Source organism: Gopherus flavomarginatus, chromosome 3 (assembly GCF_025201925.1).
Source record: "Gopherus flavomarginatus isolate rGopFla2 chromosome 3, rGopFla2.mat.asm, whole genome shotgun sequence".
Taxonomy (NCBI): Eukaryota; Metazoa; Chordata; order Testudines; family Testudinidae; genus Gopherus; species Gopherus flavomarginatus.
This window is the reverse complement of record NC_066619.1, coordinates 496,040-517,325: the sequence shown is the minus strand read 5'-3', so window position 1 is coordinate 517,325 and position 21,286 is coordinate 496,040. Positions and strand designations below refer to the sequence as shown.

Genomic DNA, 21,286 nt, shown 5'->3' with positions numbered 1-21,286 from the left:
GGGATTATGTTTTCCAATGTGCATTACTTTGCATTTATCAACACTGAATTTCACCTGCCATTTTGTTATCCGGTCACTCAGTTTTGTGAGATCCTTTTGTAGCTCTTTGCAGTCAGCCTGGGTCTTAACTATCTTGCGTAGTTTTGTATCATCTATAAATTTTGCCACCTCACTGTTTACCCCTTTCTCCAGATCATTTATGAATATGCTGAATAGGACTGGGCCAAGTACAGACCCCTGGGGGACACCACTATTTACCTCTCTCCATTCTGAAAACTGACCATTTATTCCTGCCCTTTGTTTCCTGTCTTTTAACCGGTTACCAATCCATGAGAGAACCTTCCCTCTTATCCCGTGGCAGCTTACTTTGCATAAGAGCCTTTGGTGAGGGACCTTGTCAAAGGCTTTTCAAAAATCTAAGTACACTATATCCACAAGATCCCCCTTGTCCACATGTTTGTTAACCCACCTCAAAGAATTCTAGTAGATTGGTGAGGCATGATTTCCATTTACAAAAACCATGTTGATTCTTCCCCAACAAATTATGCTCATCTATGTTTCTGACAAATCTGTTCTTTACTATGGTTTCAGCCAGTTTGCTCGGTACTGAGATCAGGCTTTCCAGCCTGTAATTGCCAGGATCACCTCTGGAGCCCTTTTTAAAAATTGTCGTCACATTAGCTATGCTCCAGTCATTTGGTATAGAAGCTGATTTAAATGTTAGGTTACAAACTAACTTAGTAGTTCTGCGGTTTCACATTTGAGTTCCTTTAGAACTCTTGGGTGATACCATCTGTTCTTGGTGACTTCTTACTAGGGCTGTCAAGCGATTAAAAAAATTAATCTCGATAAAAACATTATTTGCAGTTAATTGCATGATTAATTGCACTGTTAAAGAATAACAGAATACCATTTATATATTTTTGGATGTTTTCTACATTTTCAAATATATTGATTTCAATTACCACACAGAATGCAAAGTGTACAGTGCTCACTTTATATTATTATTTTTAATTACAAATATTTGCACAGTAAAAAAACAGAAGATAAAGCATTTTTCAATTTACCTAATAAAAATAATGTGCTGCAATCTCTTTATTGTGAAAGTTGAACTTACAAATGTAGAATTATGTACAAAAAATAACTGCATTCAAAAATAAAACAATGTAAAACTTTAGCACCTACAAGTCCACTCCATCCTACTTCTCATTCAGCCAGTCGCTCAGACAAACAAGTTTGTTCACATTTGCAGGAGATAATGCTGCGTGCTTCTTGTTTACAATGTCACCTGAAAATGAGAACAGGCATTCGCATGGCACTGTTGTAGCCAGCATCACAAGGTATTTATGTGCCAGATGCACTATGGATTCATATGTCCCTTGATGCTTCTACCACCCTTCCAAAGGACATGCATCTATGTCTGTGATGGATTCTGCTTGATAATGATCCAAAGCAGTGCGGACCGATGTATGTCCATTTTCATCATCTGAGTCAGATGCCACCAGCAGAAGGTTGATTTTCTTTTTTTGGCAGTTCAGTTTTATAGTTTCCGCCTCAGAGTGTTGCTCTTTTAAGACTTCTGAAAGCATGCTCCACACCTCGTTCCTCTCAGATTTTGGAAGGCACTTCAGATTCTTATACCTTGGGTCGAGGACTGTAGCTATCTTTAGAAATCTCACGTTCTTTTGTCAGATTTGCAGCGAAAGTGTTCTTGAAATGAACAACATGTGCTGGGTCATCATCAGAGACTCCTATAACATGAAATATATGGCAGAATGTGGGTAAAACAGAGCAGGAGAAATACAATTCTCCCCCAAGGAGTTCAGTCACAAATTTAATTAATGCATTATTTTTTTAACGAGCGTCATCAGCATGGAAGCATGTCCTCTGGAATGGTGGCTGAAACATGAAGGGGCATACAAATGTTTAGCATATCTAGCACGTAAATACCTTGCAATGCGAGCTACAAAAGTGCCATGCAAATGCCTGTTCTCACTTTCAGGTGACATTATAAATAGGAAGCGGGCAGCATTAAACAAATTTATTTGTCTTAGCAATTGGCTGAGCAAGAAGTAGGACTGACTGGACTGTAGGTTCTGAAGTTTTACATTGTTTTGGGTTTTTTGAGTGCAGTTATGTAACACAAAAAAATCTACATTTGTAAGTTGCACATTCACAATAAAGAGATTGCACTACAGTACTTGGAGGTGAACTGAAAAATACTATTTCCTTGTTTATCATTTTTACAGTGTAAATATTTGTAATAAAAATAATATAAAGTGATCACTGTGCACTTTGTCTGCCGTGCTGTAATTGAAATCAGTATATTTGAAAATGTAGAAAAACATCCAAAACTATTTAATAAATTGCTATTGGTATTCTATTGTTTAACAGTGCGATTAAAAGTACAATTAATCGAGAGAAATTTTTTTAATCGCAATTAATTTTTTGAGTTAATCATGTGAGTTAACTGCGATTAATCGACAGCCCTACTTATTACTGTTTAGTTTATCGATTTGTTCCAAAATCTTGTCTAATGACACCTCAATCTGGGACAGTTCCTCAGATTTCTCACCTAAAAAGAATGGCTCAGGTTTGGGAATCTCCCTCACATCCTCAGCCGTGAAGACGGATGCAAAGAATTAATTTAGCTTCTCCGCAATGGCCTTATCGTCCTTGAGTGCTCCTTTAGCACCTTGATCATCCAGTGGCCCCATTGGTTGTTTAGCACCTTCCTGCTTCTCATGTACTTAAAGAATGTATTACTTCTTGAGTCTTTGGCTAGCTGTTCTTCACATTCCTTTATGACCTTCCTAAGTATATTTTTACACCATTCACCTTTAAGACATTAACATTGTTTGGCCTTTTTACTGTTATACCTGAAAGGCTGCTTGTGGGTGTTTTCAACCTAACAACATGTTTCAGTAACACATACACATCCAAACTTCATAACTTCACATACAATGATGGCACATACAATCCAATGAGATATTACTGTCTAGCAGATCAAGGCTTTTAGAATGATACCTCACAAGGCATAGTTTGTGCAAAACATGTCCTAATGATCTGAAAGTGGTGAATAAAGGAGCGCCAGGGTGTCACAAAGGGCTCTTCAGTGTAGCAGACAAAAGATTGAGTGGATGGAAGTAGAAGCCAGCAGTAACGTGCCGGTGTGGGCAGTTACCACTGGAACAACTTACCCCAGGCTGTGGTGGATTCTCCATCACTGGAAACTGTTGAAATCAAGGTTGGGTGTTTTTCTAAAGAATCTGCTCTCATTCAAGCCCTGGCCTTGGCCTTGAAGCAGAAATTAATCCAAGGAAGCCCTGTAAGAGGCCTGTGCCATGCAGGGGTTCAGACTGGTCTTCGGCCCTGTGCCAGGCAGAGGGGGTCGGACTGGTCTTAGGCCCTGTGGTATCCAGATCAGACAAGATGCTCACAATGGTCCCATCTGGCCTTGGAGTGTCTGGCTCTGAGTCGCTGTCCAGGCCCATTGCTCAGTGGGAGGGGACAGGCAGCTGTGGAGTGCCCTGCCGCAGAGGGACCCCTCCGTGGGTGCTGGGTGCTCTAGAGAGCAGGACAAGACCCAGGGCTGCCGTGCCCTTGGGGTCCTGGGACCAGGGCCAGGGCCAGAGAAGGGCTACATGTTCCCTGCAGCCACTCGCTGGGTCCTGCACCATTACCAGGGTGGGCGGGGGGCCAGGCACAGCAGGGCTCGCTCACCCTGTCCTTGCTTCTGCAGGTGGGTGCTATCCCCGCCAATGCAGTGGACGACGGCCAGTGGTCCCAGGGCCTCATTTCAGCTGTGAGTATCAAAGGCCCTTTAGTATCGGAGTCACTGTGCCCAGGCCCTGCCCCAGGGAGGGGGGAAGGTTCCTCCCTGGTTGATGTACTCCCCCCCGGGACTGGGGGGACTGTCCTTCTCTCTGTAGGGAGCCTCTTCCCGTGAGATCCTGCCCCTCGCTCCCCTTCCTTCCTTCCTCACACCAGCTGCAGCAGGGCACAGAGGTCGCTCCTCTCCCTTCCTCCCATCTGCCCCCCACCCTGGGCATCGCCTTCCCTCCTGGCCCCCTCCACATGCCCTCCCCTCCACACCTCCCCCCCCCCCGCCTTGCCCTTCCATGTGCCTCCCCAGGACCTTGCCCCCCACATGCCCCGCCCTTCCATGTGCCCCATCCCCGCAGGACCGCACCCTTCCACATGCCGCGCCCCTTCCTTGCTCTCCCCACCTCCCCTAGGACCTCGCCCTTCCAAGCCCCTCCTCACTCACCCCATCTCCTTCTCCCTGCCAGGCCCGCATGGTGGCTGCTGCCACCAACAACCTGTGTGAGGCTGCGAACGCAGCAGTGCAGGGCCATGCCAGCGAGGAGAAACTCATCTCCTCCGCCAAGCAAGTGGCTGCCTCCACAGCGCAGCTCCTGGTGGCCTGTAAGGTGAAGGCTGACCAAGACTCTGAGTCCATGAAGCGGCTGCAGGTGAGTCCCTGGGATGAGTTGGGGGGGCTGGCTCCCCTAGGGACAGCAGGGGGTGCTCTCCAGAGCTAGGTCACATGCACAGCACAGGATGGGGCATCCCAAGCAGGGCTGGCATCCTGGTGCTGGCGGGGCCCTTCCCACCCCAGGCTATGGGGTGAGTGGAGCTCCCCACTCTGTCAGGGTCTTGTGCCTCCCCCCTGGAGTGGGGTATGAAATATCAGCCCCGCCGCCCTGTAACCCGGCCTGCCCGTGTATTTATAAGGCACGATTCATCCTGGGGGAATTAACACCCCCAGGGCAGCAAACCCAAGGCTGCTGCCAGCAACTGAGAACAGTTCCCTTCCCGGGCTGCACCGGATCACCTGCTCCAAGGCACGGACTCCAGGGTTATCAGCACTGGGGGGACGCCTGCTTTACCCCACACTGGGGCCCTAAGGTTTAATTATGACTGGGTGAATTGGGAGCACTTCTGTTCCAGCAAGCATAGGAGGCTAACTTGGGGAGGGGTGCAAACCCTCAGACTGTGGCACTGAAAAGGTTAGCTGTGAGGGAGAGGGGACAGGCTCTGGCATGTGAGGGGTTTACTGGGGAGGGTGAGTGAGAACCCTGACTCTGGCGCTTGCAAGGCTTCCGAGGGGCTTGCTCATAGGCAGCTCCTGGCTGTGGGGCACAAGGAGTTAAGGGGCGGCGGGGCCCCGGTGCTGGCGCATGAGAAGTTAAATGGCAGTGGGGCATTAGTGCTGAGGCACGGGGAGTTAAGGGTCAGCGGGGCACTGGTGCTCGAGGAGTTAAGGGGCGGCGGGGCTTTGGCACTGGGGCACGGGGAGTTAAGGGGCGGCGGGGCCGTGGCACTGGGGCATGGGGAGTTAAGGGGCGGCGGGGCCGTGGCGCTGGGGCATGGGGAGTTAAGGGGCCGTGGGGTCTTGGCGCTGGGACTCGGGGAGTTGAGGGGCGGCGGGGTGCTAGCGCTGGGACTCGGGGAGTTGAGGGGCGGCGTGGTGCTGGCACTCGAGGAGTTAAGGGGCAGCGGGACCCTGGTGCTGGGGCACGGGGAGTTAAGGGGCGGTGGGGCCCTGGCGCTGGGGCACGGGGAGTTGAGGGGCGGTGGGGTCCTGGCGCTGGCGCTCGAGGAGTTAAGGGGCGGCGGGGCGTTGGCCCTGGGGCATGGGGAGTTAAGGGGCAGTGGGGTCCTGGCGCTGGCGCTCGAGGAGTTAAGGGGCGGCGGGGCCCTGGCGCCGGGGCACGGGAAGTTAAGGGGCAATGGGGCGTTGGCACGGGGAGTTGAGGGGCAGTGGGGTCCTGGCACTGGCGCTCGAGGAGTTGAGGGGTGGCGGGGTCCTGGCGCTGGCGCTCGAGGAGTTAAAAGGGCGGCGGGGCGTTTGGGCTGGAGCATGGGCAGTTAAGGGGCGGCGGGGTCCTGGCACTGGAGCACGAGGAGTTAAGGGGCAGCGGGGCCCTGGCGCTGGGGCACGGGGAGTTGAGGGGCGGTGGGGTGCTGGCGCTCGAGGAGTTAAGGGGCGGTGGGGCCCTGGCACTGGAGCACGGGGAGTTAAGGGGCGGTGGGGCCCTGGCACTGGAGCACGAGGAGTTAAGGGGTGGCGGGGCCCTGGTGCTGGGAGTTAAGGGGCGGCGGGGCCCTGGTGCTGGCGCTCGAGGAGTTAAGGGGCGGCGGGTCCTGGGGCTGGACACGGGGAGTTGAGGGGCAGCGGGGCCCTGGCGCTGGCGCTTCAGGAGTTAAGGGGCGGCGGGGTCGGGGCACGGGGAGTTAAGGGGCGCCCGGGGCCGTGGCGCTGGGGCACGGGGAGTTAAGGGGCGGCGGGGCCCTGGCGCTGGGGCACGGGGAGTTGAGGGGCAGTGGAATCGTGGCGCTGGCACTCGAGTGAAGGGGCGGCAGGGCCCTGGCGCCGGGGCACGGGGAGTTAAGGGGCGGCGGGGCCCTGGTGCCGGGGCACGAGGAGTTATGGGGCGGCGGGGCCCTGGCGCCGGGGCACGAGGAGTTATGGGGCGGCGGGGCCCTGGCGCCGGGACTCGCGGAGTTATGGGGCGGCGGGGCCCTGGCACCGGGGCATGGGGTGCCTGTTGTCCGGCTCAGAGGCCTTCTTGGCAGCCCTGTGACCCCAGCCCACTCCCAGAGTACAGAGGCCTTTGTCTTGTCCTGTCCTGCCCCCACTGCGGGCCCGGCTCTGCCTGGCTTGGGCTCTGGGTCTGTCCCTCCCTCCCTGGGCACTGAGCAGCATTTCCGCTGCCTCTGCACTGTTGACCACGTACAGGAATCCCTGGCAGCTCCCAGCACCCACATGACCCACAGCTCGAGGGTGCGGGCACGAGAGCAGTGTCACCTTCACGGCTGCAGCCCCCTGCGCCCAGGCCACCACCTTGTGCCCTGACCCTGCGCTTGCAGGGAGTCCCCAGCCTGGCCTCCCTCTACCCCCTGCAGTCACGACATCCCACCGGCTGCCCCCGTCCTCTCAGCCACCAGCATGGGTCCTATTGACCCTAATGGAGGCCTGGAGCCCCCACCAGCCCTTGGCTCCCGTCACGTCCCCTTGCCAGCCCTGGAGCCCAGTAAGCCCTGCTATGGCTATCCTGGGCGGTGGCTGCCCACTCGCAGGTGACAGAACCTCGCCCCTTGCTGAGTCTGTGCCACCTTCCCTTTCTCTCTGCCCAGGCCGCTGGCAACGCCGTGAAGAGGGCATCAGACCACCTGGTGAAGGCAGCCCAGAAAGCAGCCGCCTTCCAGGACCAGGAGAATGAGACGGTTGTGGTGAAGGAGAAAATGGTCGGGGGAATCGCGCAGGTGAGGAGCAGGGGGTCATGCCCGGAGGCTGCAGGCAGCTTGAAACAGCAGCGCTGAGCAGGGGAAATGCCCCTTCCTTCCACGGAGTGTTGCCCCTGAAACCTAACGACAACTCTACCTTATCCCTTAACTGTGTCACTGCTGCACAGTTAAGTGGATACAGCCAGAAAATGTGCTTCCCTCGCGGCCTCAGGGCCAAGAGCTGCTCAAACCTCTGCCTTCCCCCTTGGAAACTTCTCTGCTGCGGTGAGACGCTGCCTGCACCCCCGGGGTGTGCTGAGAATGGGGCTGGGTTGAGACGTGGCATTGGATGTCAGGACAGGAAGTGCCAAGTGTCACGGAATCCCCAGGCGATGCTCTGGAACTGCTCCCCACAAAGCCAGGCAGGACTTTGGGGAGCCTCCTCTCCCTTGGAGCAGGCAGTCTCCAGGGCAAGCTCACACGGCTTCACCTCCTGGGTCTGACCTTGGAGCATTCAGCATCCTCTGCCCCTCCGTGCGCTTCCCCCAGCGAGTCCGTGCAGGTGGGGTCCTGGGGAAGCCAGAGGGTCCTGCACCCCCACTTTGCAGTCAGACGTGACTCTCAGCCAGCCAGCAACATAGAGCTTTATTCGATGACAGGAACAGGGTCTAAAACAGAGCTTGTAGATACAGCGAACAGGACCCCTTGGCCGGGTCCATTCTGGAGGGCAGTGAGCCAGACCCCCACGTCTGCACTTCAGTCCTCGTCCCCAGCCAGCCCGAAACTGAAACTCTCCAGCCCCTCCTCCTCTCTGGCCTTTGTCTCTTTCCCAGGCCAGGAGGTCACCTGACTTCTTTGTCTCCCACACCTTTAGCATCCCCTGCAGGGGAGGAAGGGCCTGGCCATTAGTTGCCAGGTGACAGAGGGTCGGCCAGAAACTGAGGCCCCCCCACAGTATTCAAGGGAAACATTAAGAACAGCCCCACGTCGTCACATCAAGTGCCAGACAGGGTGTGGCCCGTGGTCCTGTTGTGCCTGGAGCAGCAGCACCAGACACTTCAGAGGCAGGTGCAAAAGCCTGCAGTAGGATATTCTGCCCCACATCAAGCCTCCTCTTGGACTCTGACCATTCGAGTTTGGCTCCGGCCCTGAGCATGAGGTTTATTATCCCTGCCAGAGTGTTAGCAGTGACTGTTGTAGCTGGATATTTGTGGTAGCTACAGAACAAGGGCCAGCTCTGCGGGACCCCTGGCGAGAGACCCCCGGCCCAGGAGGCGGCTCTGCAGGGCCCACAGGGAGAGTCCCACATCTCAGCCCTTACAGGATGCCCGGGACATGGAGTGTATGTTTGTCCCCATGCATGGGGATGGGTGGGGGAGTCAGAGGTTCAGCGTAAACCTGGGAATACTGCATAGCCCTGGCTCTGACGCTAGGGTCAGGATGAGGGAATAAGAGTCCAGCCTGCTGCCCTCGGCTGGAGCTGGTTAGCTGCGAGCCAATATTCACACCTCTCTAGCATGGCCGACGCCAGCTGTCTGTAACCTGGGAGTGGCAGGCCCCGGCTGGTGCTCGCAGGGCCCCAGGACCCGCGGGCGGGCCCCGTCTGGTGCTCGCAGGGCCCCAGGACCCGCGGGCGGGCCCCGGCCGGTGCTCGCAGGGCCCCAGGACCCGCGGGCGGGCCCCGGCCGGTGCTCGCAGGGCCCCAGGACCCGCGGGCGGGCCCCGGCCGGTGCTCGCAGGGCCCCAGGACCCGCGGGCGGGCCCCGGCCGGTGCTCGCAGGGCCCCAGGACCCGTGGGCAGGGCCCCGGCCGGTGCTCGCAGGGCCCCAGGACCCGCGGGCGAGCCCCAACGGGTGCTCACAAGGCCCCAGGACCCATGGGCGGGCCCCGTCTGGTGCTCGCAGGGCCCCAGGACCCCGCGGGCGGGCCCCGGCTGGTGCTCGCAGGGCCCCAGGACCCGCGGGCGGGCCGCAGCTCGTGCTCGCAGGGCCCCAGGACCCGCGGGCGGGCCCCGGCCGGTGCTCGCAGGGCCCCAGGACCCGTGGGCAGGGCCCCGGCCGGTGCTCACAAGGCCCCAGGACCCCCAGGACCCGTGGGCGAGCCCCAGCGGGTGCTCACAAGGCCCCAGGACCCATGGGCGGGCCCCAGCCGGTGCTCACAGGGCCCCAGGACCCGCGGGCGGGGCCCCGGCTGGTGCTCGCAGGGCCCCAGGACCCGCGGGCGGGGCCCCAGCGGGTGCTCGCAGGGCCCCAGGACCCGCGGGCGGGGCCCCAGCGGGTGCTCGCAGGGCCCCAGGACCCGCAGGCGGGGCAGGCCCCAGCCGGTGCTCACAAGGCCCCAGGACCCGCGGGCAGGCCCCAGCTGGTGCTCAGAAGTCCCCAGGACCCGCGGGCGGGGCAGGCCCCAGCTGGTGCTCACAAGGCCCCAGGGCCCGCGGGCGGGGCAGGCTCTCACCTGAGTCTCTCCCTGGCAGATCATTGCGGCGCAGGAGGAGATGCTGCGGAAGGAGCGGGAGCTGGAGGAGGCCCGAAAGAAGCTGGCCATGATCCGGCAGCAGCAGTACAAGTTCCTGCCCTCAGAGCTGCGGGATGAGGGGCAGAACTGAGGGGAGCGTGGTCATGAGCTGAGCCTGGCCGCCCCCTCTCACCACAGAGACTGCTGCCGCCGCCTCCTATTTAATACAGGCCTGTCCTGAGCAGGGATTGCCTGGATCACCCAGACTCACCTGCTGCCCAGCGCACTGGGGACTGATCTGACACTGCCCCCAGCAGGTGCTGCACCAGCAACTCTGCTTCACCGCGCAGCCAGCGCGCCACAGGCACACGCTTCTACGCTCTGCTCCGTGGGGTGCGAGAAGGCTGGCGCTCTGCAGGCCTGGGCTGGGGCTCACCTATGCAGCTGCCTCGAGCCCCGTGGGCCTGGGGCTGCCCCTCCCCCCTGCACCTTTCAGGCGTTTGCCTTTGTGCCTTTGTGGGTTCCACGTCTCTGGGTCTCCAGCTTGGAGACGGTTCTCACCCGGCTCCGCCCTGGGGCCAGTCGTGCAATGGGGGGGACAGAAACTGCTTCCCTGGTGACTCTTTCACCAGCCCACCCTCACCTCTGATGCCTTACTGCTGGCAGCGCCTTCCCTGTCGCCTAGTGCCTCTGCTCCAGGGTGCGAGGGGTTAATCTCTAGGTTTGCCCCCTGCCCCATTGTGCCTCCTACCTGCAGGGACCTGCCTGCCCCTGGAGCAGCCCCCAGCCAGCACCCGCTGCTGCTCCTCGTTCCCAAGTGCCTGCGTCGTGCGTCCAAGAGCTCCAGTATTTTTGTAGTGTTGAATTTCTGAAGTATTGAACTCGCCTGCTCCCCCCACCACTAACCCCCTCCCCCAGCATCTCCTGCCTTGGGCCCCGGAGCCCTGCATCCCCCACCCCTCCTCCACTCTGGAACCCTGAACCTCCCCCCCCTCCCCCCCCTGCACTGGCTGAGGCTTCTCTCACCTCTTATTTTGATACTGAGCTTCCACTGTTAAACATGAAGGGAAAGCGGCTGCCCTGCCACTTCTGGGGTGGGGAACGGGACGGCTCCTTGCAAAGGATTCTTCATCAATAAAACTGGCTTTCCTGCTTCTTTGGTCTACATCAGTGGCCACAATTCAGCTGCGTCCGTTCTCCCCGGGCTGCTGGGGGAGACCCCAGGGGCCTCTCCCAGACACTCCTCCCTGCTGGGGGCAGCTGCTCCCTCCCTGTGTGAGACACCCCAGGGGCCTCTCCCGGACACTCCTCCCTGCTGGGGGCAGCTGCTCCCTTCCTGTGTGTGAGACCCCAGGGGCCTCTCCCGGACACTCTTCTCTGCTGGGGGCAACCTCCTTCCCCACGTCTTTTAGAACCAAAGCATGAGGGTGGCAGTTTTCAGACTCTTTGGTGCTCAATGTGCCCTATTATAAACCTTCCCCTCTGAAAATCTCAGTGGGTCCAGCAGAGGCAGGACACCACGGACAATCTGCAATGACTGGAGAAGGGAGGCAGCTAGGCAGAGTTTGGAGTAGTCTGGAAGTGAAGGGTGACGTGCAGATGTCACTGAACTGGGGAGCTGCAGCTAGGAGTGGGAAGTGGCCCGGGGAGCTGGCCCGGAGTAAGTTCTCCAGGGCAGAGAGATCCCTGGGAAGCAGGGTGAGGGGTACCAGCAGGCTTTGGTGTGATGGGGAGGGTGAGGCCTGCTGGGCAGCGCCAGCCCCAGGGAACAGGCCTGGCCTAAGGGTGAGAGCAGGGCAGCAGGAGTGGGCTGGTCCCACAAGCATCCCCATGACACACTTCTCCTGGAGAACTGAGCAGATGGCTGCAGCAGCAGTAACACCTGCCCCTGACACCTTCAGCTGGGTCTCGAGCCCACCAGAAGCAGCAGCAACTGTTTGGTTTTAGCAGAGCAGGGCCTGAATTTCACTCCCTGTCAGGCAGCTGGGCCTGTGCTGCCCCTGGAGCCCCCAGCTGGCTGCTCTCAGCCGAGGAAGCAGGGGATGGAGCAGCAGACTGCTCTCAGCACCAGCCCCAGCGTTGGCCCATCACTACTATGGAGGCCCCACTGGGAGAGTCCTGCTGCTTGGGAGGTTCTGCCACCAGCCCAATATTCATTCTTCTCCCCAGGGCTGGGGCTGGCCTGTGGGTTCCAAGCCTGGGGCCTTCTCCATCTACCCTCAGACTGCGGAGAGAGGGGTGAGGCCAAAGTGCCCAGTTCCCAGGGCAGGGCTGCCACCATGACCCTCCCCCTCCCCGTCTCCCCTCAGCTTGCAGGCAGCACCCCACTCCCAGGAATAGCAACATAACAGGCTGTAGCCAGTACAGAGCAGACACTGGGCTCCCACATCCCTGCCTCGCCCCTCCTCTTCTCCCCCCCCCCCGCCCCATCCCCACACAAGTGCAGTCCCAGCTCTGAAGCCTGCTCTGGGCAGGGACCAGCCCTTCTGTCAAGGTTCCTTCCCCACTCTGAACTTTAGGGTACAGATGTGGGGACCTGCATGGACCCTTCTAAGCTTAATTACTAGCTTAGATCTGGTAACTCTGCCACCATCCAGAAATTTCAGTGTCTGGATCACTTCCTGTCCCCCCAAAACCTTCCCCTCCCTGGGCAGCCTTGAGAGGCTTTTTCACCAAGTTCCTGGTGAACACCGATCCAACCCCTTGGATCTTAAAACAAGGAGAATTTAACCATCCCTCCCCATTTCCCCCACCAATTCCTGGTGAGTCCAGATCCAATCCCCCTGGATCTTAAAACAAGGGAAAATCAATCAGGTTCTTGAAAAGAAGGCTTTTAATTAAAGAAAAAAGGAAAAAATCATCTCTGTAAAATCAGGAGGGAAAATACTTTACAAGGTAATCAGATTCCTATAGCCCAGAGGAACCCCCTCTAGCCTTAGGTTCAAAGTTACAGCAAACAGAGGTAAAATCCTCTCAGCAAAAAGGAACATTTACAAGTTGAGAAACAAAAATAAGACTAATCCGCCTTGCCTGGCTGTTACTTACAAGTTTGAAACATGAGAGACTGATTCAGAAAGATTTGGAGAGCCTGGATTGACGTCTGGTCCCTCTTAGTCCCAAGAGCGAACAACCCCCAAAACAAAGAGCACAAACAAAAGACTTCCCTCCACCAAGATATGAAAGTATCTTGTCCCCTTATTGGTCCTCTGGTCAGGTGTCAGCCAGGTTTACTGAGCTTCTTAACCCTTTACAGGTAAAAGAGACATTAACCCTTAACTATCTGTTTATGACACCTTGGTCCAAGGCAGGGCCTGATCTGAGTCACATTTGAACATGTGGGTCCTTCTCCAGCATCACCCCACACCTGTCTCACAGACAACTCCCTGAATCCTGGCCCTGAAGTGCCCCTGTGCTCACCTGGACCCTGTCCCCTCCCCTCCAGCACCTGTTCCATCAGCTGGGTACTTGCCAGATCCCAAACCCCGCAGCCATTCCCCTAGATACCATGGACTAGTGCCTCCCCTAGGGGCTGCTCCCTGAACCTGCGTCTCCCCAGGTGCTCACACTTAGCTGCAGCACCTCCCCCTGGCCCTCCAGTGGCCCTGCTCCACCTGCTGAGCTGAACCCTAGCCCCCGGCTAAGAGCTGCTTTGTGCACACACCTCCGGGGGCTGCACTCCTACCCTCCCACCCCCTCAGGCTGGGCAGGAGCAGGGCTGGACTTGATGCTGGACGGGGTAGGTCCACGTGCAGCCTAACCCTGCAGTGAGGGGCTAGACCCTGAGTGGGTGTCCTGCCCAGCCTAGTGACACCAGGGATGGCCACCCGGTGGTGCCCCCGAGCTGGGGAGTCACCATGTGCCCATGCCCGCTGCATGGCCAGACCGTGGGAATGTGCTATGCTGTGTTGGGGGGGGACACCTCAGGGGGCTGGTCTGCTGCTGGGACCCTCCTCCCACTGGGGTAGACCAGCCTGCACTAGCATGTGGTCATTGGTGGCTAACCTGAGCCCTCGCTGCAGCGCCCACTCAGCTACTTTTGTTCACTGGCTTGAGCCCGGCTAGTCTGCGCAAGCTGAAACCTGTATAATTTCAGCTGCCAGCCTTTGGGTCAGGTTAGACCTTTGTCTGCTAAACCCAGACAAGCCCATTATCAAATATTCGTTACATGCGGGGATCAGGGCACCCTATAACTTTCCCTTTAAGCTAAGCAGATTGAGCACCTGCAGGCAGGTTTTCCAGTCCTTTAATGCTGCACAGCCTGGCTCTGGCTGCCCAAAGCCCAGGGGAGCCTCTGCCAAGAGTCACCAGGGTGAACTCTAGGCTCTGAGGAAATCAATGGCAAAACTCCCATGCATTCAATGGGCCCAGGATCGAACCCCAGGGCAGCTGCCTCAGGGTAAAGGGAGGCTAAGGCCAAGAGGAGCTTCTTCTTGTCTCAGGTGCCTGGCTGCAGATTTCGCCCCCAGTTAAGCTGGGCTCTGATGCAGGGTTTGGCTCATGCTCCAAATGGAGCAGACGTTAGGCCGCGAGAGCAAAGCATCTCAGAACCAGAGCAGCCAGCGAACAGGAAGGAGGAAGCAGACTCGCTCCACACCACCTTTGTACCTGGAGCGCTCACTGGGAACAAGGTCACAAGGCCAGCAACCTGCAGCCCTCCCAGAGAACTAGCACCGGTGCCTAGTCTGAATTTTTTGAGCAGCTTCAGTTCTTTGAGGGCTTGCTCATGTCCATTCCACCCTGGTGTGTGTACGCAGGCACCCTCTTCAGAAAGCTTTTCCCTCATGCTATCCCATTGGGTTGGCTCTGGTGTCCCCTGGATTGGTACCCTCATGGCGTGATATATAGGGACCTGCCAATCTGCTGCCTCCTCAGTTCCTTACTGCCTGTGACGGTCGCTGAAACTTTGCTGGTCTCTTGTGCTTGCAAGCATTGGTCTCAGTGGGCTTTCTGTAAATGAATTGTGTATAGTTATTATCTTAGAGTTAAGTTAGGACATAGTTAAGTAGTTAAGTAGTTAGTTAGGTTCCAGGCTCCGTGGGGCTAGTCCCCCCACCCCCGGGCTCCAGGATGTTCCTTGGTCCCAGAGCTTCAAACCGTGTGTGGCATGTCAAACCCCTTCCCATCAGTGACCTGCCTGATAGTTGCCTAAAGTGCCTGGGGGCAGGGAGACACATACAAGAACGGTGTCACATTTGCAAGAACTTCAGGCCCAAGATCAAAAAGGAGAGGGACATTATTAAAATTCCTTCTGATGGAGGTGGCACTTCATCCCCCCTCGGAGCTGCAGGGGGGGAAGTGGCACCGAGCACTTTGGTCTCAGTCAGGAGCGCCCTGCTGTCATTGAGAGAGGCACTGCGCCACTCTGCCTCCCTGGTGCCAAGGAAAGACTCTGTGCCAAAGGTAAGGTTACCATAGTTCTTCCCTGGTGCATGGGAAGACATCTCCAGCACCGACTCCTTAGCACTGTTCACCATCACTGGTGCCAAAGAAGGAACAAAGGCAGATGGACTGGGGACGCTTACTGACCCCAAGACCAGTGAGTCATAGGATCACAGAGAGAACATGACCCATGCCTGGCTACTCGGAAGCATCTTTGGCCCCTGGAAGGGTATTGTCAAGTCCGGTGCCACCCTGACCACGCCATGGAGGTGTTTGAGGTGATGAGGAACCTCCTTTTCCTCCCAATGCCACTATCTCCAGCCAGCCATGAGCTGTCAGCAGCAGCTCTGACACCGTGCGTACCTCGGCACCGCAGCAAGCACCTGCAAGGGGCAAGCCACCAATGATGGCACGGAATCGCTGCTCTCCTGCACTGCCCCGATCAGCACAGCACCACTGTGCTCATCCAGAGGTGTTTCTCCTGAGACAGACTCAGAGGTAGAATCCTATGCCTCATATAGGAGTAAACATCAATCCGACCACAGATACCAGGCAATGGATTTAGTGCAAAGTATGGTGCCAACACCACGGCCACCAGTACAACGGCAGATGCCAAGGCGTTGGCCAATGTGTGATCCTTGGGGGCTCCAGCAGTTTCTGCGGTGTCAATCGTGGCATTCCTTTTCAGCAGCATCAGCAAGCCAAGCTCCCCCACCATCCCCCTCAGAACAGGGATTGGTCCCCGGTGCCGAAGTGGGTACTGAGGGGCAGGACATACTACCAAGGGACCCACCTGCAGAGAAGGCGGGCCAGAACCTGGTGCCAGTACAAGCCTTGTCATCCTCCTCCCTGGGCGAGGCAATGGCAGGGACCACTCTAGTGCCCAAATAAGACGACTATGGGATCAGCGCCTCTCCGTGCCTCCTGCCCGCCACAATCAGCTGTTTCACGGCGTGCAGGAGGTTGGGAGGAAGAGGAGAGGAGTGAGGATGCGGCACACTAGGGGGAGGGGGTGGAACTGGGTGGGTGTAGGTGGGGAGGGGTGGAGTAGGGACAGGAAGGGTCAGGGTTGGGCCTTGGGGGAAGGAGTGGAGTGGGGATGGAGCCTGGGACAGTGCCAGGGGGTGAGTATCCCCAGCACTTTGCAAAGTCAGTGCCTGTGATGAGGCACATCAAGAACTTCTGTGCAGGGTGGCCCAGAATCTGGGAACACAAGCTGAGGAGGTAGCTGAGTCCTCACATTCCCTAGTGAACATATGGGCACCCTCAGGGCCATCACGGGTGGCCTTGCCCTTAAATGACGCTATTCTGGAACCAATTGAAGTGCTTTAGCAGACTCCTGCATATCTCCAGCCTATGGCCAAGTGGATGGAGAGAAAATAAATTGTCCCTAGCAAGAGCTATGAGTTTCTCTAGAGCCCCCCACCACCAGGCTCATTGGGTGCTTCTCCAGCCAACAAGAGGGAGCGATGGGGCAACAACGTCCATCCCCAAAAGCCAAGGATGCCAAAATACGTGATTTATTTGGCTGAAAGGTATCCTCAACTGGGGGCCTGCATTGAGAATCGCTGTCCAACAGGCCCTCCTAGGCCACTATGGCTTTAACACCTTGTCAGCCAGGGAAAAGTTCAAGGAACTCCTACCTCTGGAGTCCCGGGGCCAGTTTGCAGCTCTAGTTGAGGAGGGTAAGATGGTCACCACAGTGTCCCTCCAGGCAGCTTTAGATGCATTGGCCTAAGCGGTGGTTATGAGATGGAGCTCACGGCTTCAGGGCTGCCCTACGAGGTGCAACAGGCCCTTCCTGACCTGCCCTTTGAAGGCAGCTCCCTTGTCTTGCAGCAAATGGATTCAAAGCTCCACAGTCTGAAGGACACAGGGGCTTCTTTGAAGTCCTTGGGTACACATAAGCCAGCCCCGGCAAGAAATATTATAAGCCTCAGCCATTGGGCCGGTTCTACCCCCCCACAACTCCACCAACGAAGACACGAGTAAGGCAGCAGGAAAAACAGGCTACAAGATGAAGCGTCCACCTCAATCTGCATTGTCCCAGACACAGGCCCCTTCGAGGAATGCAACAGGCTCAAAACAGGAATTTTGAGGTATTCCCGAGGATGGCTTACCAGGACAGTTTCCAGATCCTATCTCTCCTACATTCATGGACCAGTTGTCCCACTTCTATTATGTGTGGGCTCGCATTACTATGGACCACCGGGTACTTTGCATGGTAGAAGTCCGATACACCCTCCAGTTCTGTCATTTCCCTCTTTCCCACCCTCCCTCCCTGTCCTTCTTCAGAGCCCCTTCTCATGAGTCTTCTGGCCCGGGAGGTACAGTCACTCCTAAGAGTGGGAGCAGTGGAGGAGGTTCCACTGGAATCAAGGAGTCAGGTGTTCCTAATCCCAAAAGCCAATGGCGACCCTCAACCAATCTTGGACCTGCGAAACCTCAACAGACCCATGAAAAGGATGAAGTTCTGCATGGTCTTCCTGGCCTCAATTAGTCCCTGTCTGGATCCTGGGAACAGGTACACTGCCCTCGACTTAAAGAACATCGCCACCTTTCAGGGACACACAGTTCATAGTAGGCCACAAACGTTATCAGTTCACAGTTCTACCCTTCAGCCTGTCAGCAGCCCCATGGGTGTTCACGAAGTGCCTGGCAGTCATGGTAGCCTGCCGCAGGAGCGAGGGGTGCAGGTACACCCCTACCTGGGCAACTGGCTGATCAAAGGTCGATCCAGAGGTCAGGCGAAGGCACACATAGAACTGATACAGTCAGCCTTTCAGAACCTGGGGCTGTTGATAAATACGAAAAAGTCCACCTTTTCACCAATTCAGAGAATAGAGTTTATAGGGGCAGTTCTCAACTCAAACCAGGACAGAGCCTTCCTCCCGGAAAGCAGATTCAGAGTCAATGAATCTCTCATAAACGGTCTGAGAGATTCCCCCATCACCATAGCAGGAAAATGCTTGACGCTTCTGGGCACGTTGTGTCTTGTACTTATGTGGTGCAACATACATGACTCTGTCTGAGGCCACTCCAATTATGGTGGGTGTCGGCAGGGCCGGTGCAACCATTTAGGCAAACTAGGCGGTTGCCTAGGGCGCCAAGATTTGAGGGCGCCAAAAAGTGGCGCCCTCAAAAAAATTTTTAAATGGTTGCAGCCACTGCTGCTGGAGAGCCAGTCTGAGCTGCCCGCGGCAGCAGCTACCTACAGCTGGCAGCCCAGGGCGCTCCCGGGGTCAGCGCACAGCCGCTGCAGCCCAGCAGCCCAGGGCGCCCCCGTCAGGGAGCCGCCGCGGCAGCCCAAGGCGCCCCCGGGATCAGTGCGCCGCTGCAGCAGCCCAGCAGCCCAGGGCGCCCCCGGGGTCAGGACGCAGCCGCGGCAGCCCTGCAGCCCAGGGCGCCCCCAGGGTCAGGGTCAAGGTGGCAGCCCGGCAGCCCAGGGCGCCCCCCGGGTCAGGGAGCCGCTGCGGCAGCCCGGCAGCCCAGGGCGCCCCCGGGGTCAGCGCGCCGCTGCGCGGCAGCCCGGGGCACCCCCGGGGTCAGGACGCAGCCGCGGCAGCCCGGGGCGCCCCCAGGGTCAGGGTGGCAGCCCGGCAGCCCAGGGCGCCCTCCGGTGTCAGGGCGCCGGCGCGGCAGCCCGGCAGCCCAGGGCGCCCCCGGGGTCAGGGAGCCGCTGCGGCAGCCCGGCAGCCCAGGGCGCCCCCGGGGTCAGGGCGCCGGCGCGGCAGCCCGGCAGCCCAGGGCACACCTGGAGTCAGCGTGCCACCGTGGCAGCACAGAGGTTTGAGCTGACGGTGGCTGCGCTGACCCAGGGGAATTCCTGAGCTGCAGGCAGAGGCTCAGAATCCCTCTCCCTCCCAGAGCAGGGGCTCCAGCCTCTGCAATTTTTCTCATTGCCTGGCGGGGGGCGCCGGCGGCTGGGCAGAGCTGCGCAGCTCTGCTTAGGGCACGTGGCAGGGGCCCTGCAACAGCGGCGCAACACCAGGGCTTCGCTTCTGGAGGAAAGCCACGGCTGCCCCCTGGCTCAGCCTCCACGTCAGCCCCAGCGAAGGGCACGGAGAAGAAAAAAGCCTCAGCAGTGGTCTGGTGGAGCGGAGGAAGAAAGAGGACCCTAGCGCTCATGCATTGGGAAAGGTAAGCAAGTGCCTCCCCATGGGTAAGCCTCAGGTGCCTGTGCTCCTGCCCCCTTGGTCCTTAGCTGGTCCCTGCTCCTGCTCCCCTTGTGCCTGGACAGCTGGAGAGAACAGCAGCCTGCAGAGCTGAGCTGCCCCAGTGCCCCCAGGCACCCCCCTGACCCCATCCTCCCCACAGCCCTTACCCCTAGCTCCGAGCCCAGTCCCTCTGAGCTGGAAACCCCCTCAACCCCTGTGACGTTATTGATATAAACTGGGACCATATAGAACATGGGTTGCAACCAAGGTCCTGTAGTGGCACCAAATCCTAGGTAAAGGGGGTCATATAAGGTGTCTAAGACCAGGTTACAGATTACTGGTTATGATTATGCTGTCTGTATGTCTGTAGCATTTTGGTAGTTGAAGTTATGAATATTGGCTGTATGCTGTCTGTATTGCAAACTTGTGTTGTGTTACTGGGAAAGATCCCAGACAAGTTAGTGTCAGCTCTGTTTAGCCTGCTTGATGGCCCATTAAGGACCATCACCTACACAATTGTCCCATCGAGAGAAGGCAGTTACGCCCTGTGACTCAGCAGGGTGTGCAGAAACTGGCCCATGTGACTGCAAACTCCATTTTGCTGTAACTTTCCACAGCAGGAACAAAGGAATGTTCTTACACTTGGAAAAGCCTATATAAGGCAGAGGCCTCATCTCCATTTTGTCTTCAGTCCTGCTTCTTACCTCTGGAGGGACTTTGCTACAAGCTGAAGCTCTGCACAAAGGACTGAATGACCCATCCCAGCGGGAGATGTTCTCCAGAGACTTGATTTGAACCTGCAGTTTACTCTATCACTGCTACAAGCCTGAACTAAGAACTTTGCCATTACTGTATGTAATTGATTCCATTTAACCAATTCTAGCTCTCATCTCTATCTTTTTCCCTTTATGAATAAACCTTTAGATTTTAGATTCTAAAGGATTGGCAACAGCGTGATTTGTGGATAAGGTCTGATGTGTATATTGACCTGGGTCTGGGGCTAGGTCCTTTGGGATCAAGAGAACCTTTTTCTTTTACTGGGGTGTTGGTTTTCATAACCATTCATCCCCAGGACGGGTAGCACTGGTGGTGACACTGGGAGACTGGTGTGTCTAAGGAAATTGCCTGTGTGACTTGTGGTTAGCCAGTGGGGTAAAACCGAAGTCCTTTTTGTCTGGCTGGTTTGGTTTGCCTTAGAGGTGGAAAAACCCCAGCCTTGGGCTGTAACTGCCCTCTTTGAGCAATTGGTCCTGAATTGGCACTCTCAGTTGGGTCCCGCCAGAACCACATCGTCATTGGAAAAGGGTGTAGCAGCTCTGTCTAATCAGGGTGATACCCTAGCCAGGGCACAAGGAGAGCAAAAAGGTGATTTAATTGTGTTACCTACTGACAGTTTGACAACTTGTAGCAAGAAGGAAAAGATTCCTGAACCTGTTCATGGCCAAGGGAAGGAGAAGGCTTCTAGCCTGTTAGCTAGAAAGTCTATAGGTTTGCATGGAAGGGGATTGTGTAGGAATCTGCCTGATGAACCAGAGGTAAGAAGCAGGATTGAAGACAAAATGGAGATGAGGCCTCGGCCTTATATAGGCTTTTCCAAGTGTAAGAACACTCCTTTGTTCCTGCTGTGGAAAGTTACAGCAAAATGGAGTTTGCAGTCACATGGGCCAGTTTCTGCACACCCTGCTGAGTCACAGGGCGTAACTGCCTTCTCTCGATGGGACAATTGTGTAGGTGATGGTCCTTAATGGGCTATCAAGCAGGCTAAACAGAGCTGACACCAACTTGTCTGGGATCTTTCCCAGTAACACAACACAAGTTTGCAATACAGACAGCATACAGCCAATATTCATAACTACAACTACCAAAATGCTACAGACATACAGACAGCATAATCATAACCAGTAATCTGTAACCTGGTCTTAGACACCTTATATGACCCCCTTTACCTAGGATTTGGTGCCACTACAGGACCTTGGTTGCAACCCATCTTCTATATGGTCCCAGTTTATATCAATAACGTCACAACCCCATCCCCCCCACAGCCCTGACCCCCAGCTCTGAGC

General features: G+C 56.7%; 1 protein-coding gene across 7 annotated transcripts in view; it reads left to right on the top strand.

The window, feature by feature from the left end:
* Positions 1-10,843, top strand: part of TLN1 (talin 1) — a 192,949-nt gene extending 182,106 nt beyond the window's left edge. For all 7 annotated transcript variants that reach the window (XM_050943517.1, XM_050943519.1, XM_050943518.1 and 4 more), the window contains 4 exons: positions 3,743-3,805; positions 4,293-4,475; positions 7,144-7,272; positions 9,707-10,843. In XM_050943517.1, coding sequence (XP_050799474.1) covers positions 3,743-3,805; positions 4,293-4,475; positions 7,144-7,272; positions 9,707-9,838 — 507 coding nt within the window. In that variant the 3' untranslated portion in view covers positions 9,839-10,843. The remainder of the gene's footprint in view (positions 1-3,742; positions 3,806-4,292; positions 4,476-7,143; positions 7,273-9,706) is intronic.
* The last annotated feature ends 10,443 nt before the right edge of the window (positions 10,844-21,286 follow it).